The 4,627-nt window shown below is 37.7% G+C and overlaps 1 protein-coding gene across 2 annotated transcripts in view; it reads left to right on the top strand.

Annotated features, from left to right (window-relative positions):
* PNPT1 (polyribonucleotide nucleotidyltransferase 1) overlaps positions 1-1,618 on the top strand; it is a 47,794-nt gene extending 46,176 nt beyond the window's left edge. For both annotated transcript variants that reach the window (XM_003787932.3, XM_023512108.1), the window contains exon 28: positions 1,357-1,618. In XM_003787932.3, coding sequence (XP_003787980.1) covers positions 1,357-1,512 — 156 coding nt within the window. In that variant the 3' untranslated portion in view covers positions 1,513-1,618. The remainder of the gene's footprint in view (positions 1-1,356) is intronic.
* The last annotated feature ends 3,009 nt before the right edge of the window (positions 1,619-4,627 follow it).

The raw sequence follows: 4,627 nt of genomic DNA, 5'->3' as shown, positions 1-4,627 counted from the left end.
CCCAACTCAGCCTGCCATGTAGCTGGGACTAGTATGCCCCCACATACTGCTCAGTGCTGTTTCTTTAACCTACGGTTGCTTAAATAGACTTATAAAGGATTTAAGACACATTCTTTCCCTCAAGTAGCTTACAGTTCAGCTAAAACAGTAGTCAGCTTTAGAACTTTTATTTCTTTGCTTTTTTGTTGTTGTTGTTGAGACAGAGTCCCACCCTATGCCCCTGAGCAGAGTGCAGTGGTGTCGTACCTCACTGCAACCTCAGACTCAGGCTGTGGGCATCCTGCTCCCTCAGCCTCCAGAAGTCACTGGGTTTACAGGCACTCACCATGGTACCAGGCTGGGTTTCTCCATCATGAGTCAGGGTCTCACTCTCCCTCAGGCAAATCTTGAACTCCTGAGCTCAAGCAATTATCCCTCCTCAGCTTCCCACACTGCTGGGATTACAGGCATGAGCCAAAGTAAATGAACAGGTCAGGGCTGACCTTGCAGACTCAGTCATTTGGAGAAAGACATGAGAACTCTGATAATGTAACTATACTGATGGTTTTGAATGTCATCTTCCAGGAGTTCAGACTTTATCTCCACCATTTGAGGTTGCAAGTTTTGAATTTGCTATGAACCATGTGGTTCGGGCCTAGAATTCTGATAACAAAATCAATCTTTTTTTTTTTTTTTTGGTCTTTTATGAGCAGATGAAAGAAGTCATTGCTAATCTGGGTGTTTTGGCTGCATCACATTCTGTTTCAGTTATACCTAATGCCCATAACCTAAGTAACTAAGGTTTCTAATTTATTCCCAACCTGTAGTCCCATTGTTCAAGTAGTGTCTGAGGAAAGATGAGAACTGAGACTGACTAAGGGTTTTTTTTGTATGTTTAGGTGTTGTGTTTTGTTTTGTTTTTGAGACAGTCTCACTTTGTTGCCCTCAATTGAGTACTGTGGCATCACAGCTCATAGCAACCTCAAATTATTGGGTTTCAGCGATTCTCTTGCCTCAGCCACCTGAGTAGCAGTGACTACAGGCACCCTCCACAATGCCCAGCTATTTTTTAGAGACGGAGTCTCGCTCTTGCTCAGGCTGGCCAGAACCTATGAGCTCAGGCAGGCCACCCACCTCAGTCTCCCAAGTGCTGGGATTACAGGCATGAACTACTGCACCCATTAATTACTTCTTAACCAAATTATAAATATTATCTGTTAATTAAGTAATTAATATTACTTAGCACTGAGCTGTGCTTTCAGTGAACAGGTAAAAACAATTATTGCTTTATTTGGATTCTGTAAATTTAAGTGTCTTTTAATTTGGATGTCGTCAATGTGCTGTGAGTTTAAAAGTAAAGCTGTTTCTTTACCACAGGTGAAATACTTCGGACGTGATCCAGCAGATGGAAGGATGAGGCTTTCTCGTAAAGTGCTTCAGTCCCCAGCTACAACTGTTGTCAAAACTTTAAATGACAGAAGCAGTATTGTAATGGGAGAACCTATTTCACAGACATCATCTAATTCTCACTGATTTTTTTTTAAGAGAATTCTAGGGTGATAAGTGGTAGAAAAAATTTTAGTATTATCTTCTGATGTATAGATTTATACATAGTATAAATATATTCTAATTATTTGTATTAAAACTCTCATTTATACCTGCTATTATTTTATTTCAAGAGTAACTCCTTATTTACATTATAAATCAATAAATATTAACAGTAAACCATTTATACATCTTAGGAAAAATTACCCATTTGCTTCTCTAATTCTGAAACACCTGAAATACTTAGAAATAGATTATATGCCCTTATAATAGATCTCTTCCTACGTATCTTATTTTTCTTCTTTATATGCAATTGTTAACAAATAATTGACAACTTACCCTTAATCACCTCATGACTCATCTTTTTGCCCAAAAACTTTATGTACCTACAGCTATTTATAAACTGGAATGTGCAACGTTCAAAGTGCCTATCTTCAGAACAGTTACTAGATATAATAATACGTTCAGGGAGCTAATTTGACCTATTTTTAATAATATGCCTATAGGCATGTGCTGGCACATAACTATAGTTCCAGCTACTTGGGAGGCTTGAGGCAGAAACATTGCCAGTTGGACCCCCACCATTACAGTTGGTCACGGTAATGACACCCTGGCTTCAGTAATAATAATGATGTTAAATACGATGCTTTCCAAATTCCTCACAAAACCATGAACATAGTGAAGCAAATATAATAAGTGGGATTTAACTAGTATGAGGTAATAAGGTACATTATTCAAATTTACCTTAACATATAAAAAATTACTCATCAAATTGAAGTGGGTCAGTTTTTGACTGTGTACATTGCTAACCTATGGGTGTTCTTGGGTAAAAGTTGGAGGAACCATGATGTTCAGTTAATAGCTGTTTGAAATAGTCATTATAGAAGTTATTGTTATGCTTGTCAAGCTGCTCATTCTCATCTAAAACATCATTTTACAATTCCACAAAAAAAGAATATATGGAAATCATAATTTAGGACACATAATCCTTTTTAAAATCTCCTAAAAGTACACCAGCCTCAGTGGCACCCTCCAGTAGTCCCAGGCCCAGGCAGGAGGATCACTTGAATCCAGGAGTAGGAGCCACAGTGAGCTATGATTGCACCTGTGAATAGACACTACACTCCAGCCTGGACAACATAGCGAGACTTTATTTCTACCAAGAAAAGGGAAAAACTCATAAAAATATATCTAAATACATTATTCAGGGCTAGCTAGCTCATAAAATATTAAAAACTTAGCTAACCAAAGATTTTTAAAATGTATGTATTTTAGTCAATAAACAGTAATTCGCTATTATATATAAAATAACAGGCAATGTTGATATACTTTCTGAAATACTAAGGAGTAAAAGTGAAATATTAAGCTATTTGCTTTCTTCATTTGATAGACTGAATTAATGATAGTGACAAATTTTTATTCTCACTTTTGCTGTTTAAAACATAAAGATACCCTTTTTTTATTTTTTAATATTAAATCATAGCTGTGTACGCTAATGCAATTATGTGGTACTAAGATATAATACTTTTTTTTTTTTTTTTGAGACAGAGCCTCAAGCTGTCCCCCTGGGTAGAGTGCCGTGGCATTACAGCTCACAGCAACCTCCAACTCCTGGGCTCAAGCGAGTCTCCTGCCTCCGCCTCCCAAGCAGCTGGGACCACAGGCGCCCGCCACAACGCCCGGCTATTTTTTTTTTTGGTTGCAGCCATCATTGTTGTTTGGCGGGTCTGGGCTGGGGATTTGAACCTAAGATATAATACTTAATGGTAAGGATTTTAAAATTGCAATTTATATTTTCTTAAGTTTTCTATTTTCTTTTGTAAAGGAGCCCCCAGTGAAGCCAGTTTTTTGTTGTTGTTGTTGTTGCAGTTTGGCTGGGGCCAGGTTCGAACCTGCCACCCTTGGCATATGGGGCTGGCGCCCTACCCACTAAGCCACAGACACCACCCATGAAACCAGTTCTTAAAAAAACTCTAGAGATATGTAGTGCCACAAAGTAAAAATATAGCTCACTACCCTCAAACCACCAAAAGAATCCTCATTTCTGCTTGAACTAAGAGCCTATATTTTGAAGTTTTCCTATTTTTGTCTTCATTCGTAATTTTCCCAAATTCCTAGTGATGTTTTTCTGTGAGGTTCTAAAAACTCCCAATTTATAGTGACTCAAATTGAGTGTCCCTCGTTTGTAGGTAGCTCAATACAGGTACTTATAAGACTTTTTCCTTCACAACCTTTTTTTTGATACACACATCCACATACTCTTTCTCTCCATAAATTAGTATTCTATTGTAGTTTTTATACAATCACTTTTTTCTTCTCTTACATAGTATCTTAAATTTCTAGAGATCTAAGATGGAACTGTGAATATCAGCATCTTTCTTAGTTCATTTCAGCCAAGCATAGTATTCATTTGTTCAGTGCTTACCCTGTGCCTGGCACTATAATGTGTACAGAAGTGTGTCAATACACAAAACAGATAAAATTGCAATGCTTACATTCGAGTGAGTGGAAATTGACAGTAAATAAGTTTACAGCAGGTCCTCTGAAAACAGCATTTCATTCAATGGCATTTCTGTTATAATGAGGAAAAACAAATCAAGTCCTGGCCAAGGCCACTGTAGAATTTGCATGTTCTTCCCTTGTCTGCATGGGTTTTCTCCACATACTCCATGTTTCTTTCACATCCCAGTGCTGTATACGTTAGGTCAAGGTCTTTGGCATGTCAACATGGTCCCTGTCAGAGGACAGGTGTATGTGTTAATGTGGCCTGTGATGGAAGTGGCGTACCGGCCAGAGTTAGGAGAGGGTCCCAAGATACCCAAGACGCTGAACTGTGTAACTCCTCTTATTTGTATTTATCTTTCTTAAATGTAGGTATAGCTTACATTTATTTCAGTGTTTAATATTAGAAGTGTTTTGGTCCTTATTTAGTTATGTTTTTGTGACCAGAACTACACTACAGGAATCTTACGCTTTTTTATGTTAGTTTATGGTAAAACTGGTTTTGTTTTGCTTAGAGTCACCGTTTCCAAGTACCTATTGACAACATTAAGTGAGGACTTACTCTACAACATGTCAATTAGTGCTAGGTACTTTAAAGAAA

This window comes from Otolemur garnettii, unplaced genomic scaffold (assembly GCF_000181295.1).
Source record: "Otolemur garnettii isolate 467f Iridium unplaced genomic scaffold, OtoGar3 scaffold00024, whole genome shotgun sequence".
NCBI classification, from domain to species: Eukaryota; Metazoa; Chordata; class Mammalia; order Primates; family Galagidae; genus Otolemur; species Otolemur garnettii.
The sequence above is the reverse complement of the archived record's forward strand: the minus strand, read 5'-3'. Positions and strand labels throughout refer to the sequence as shown.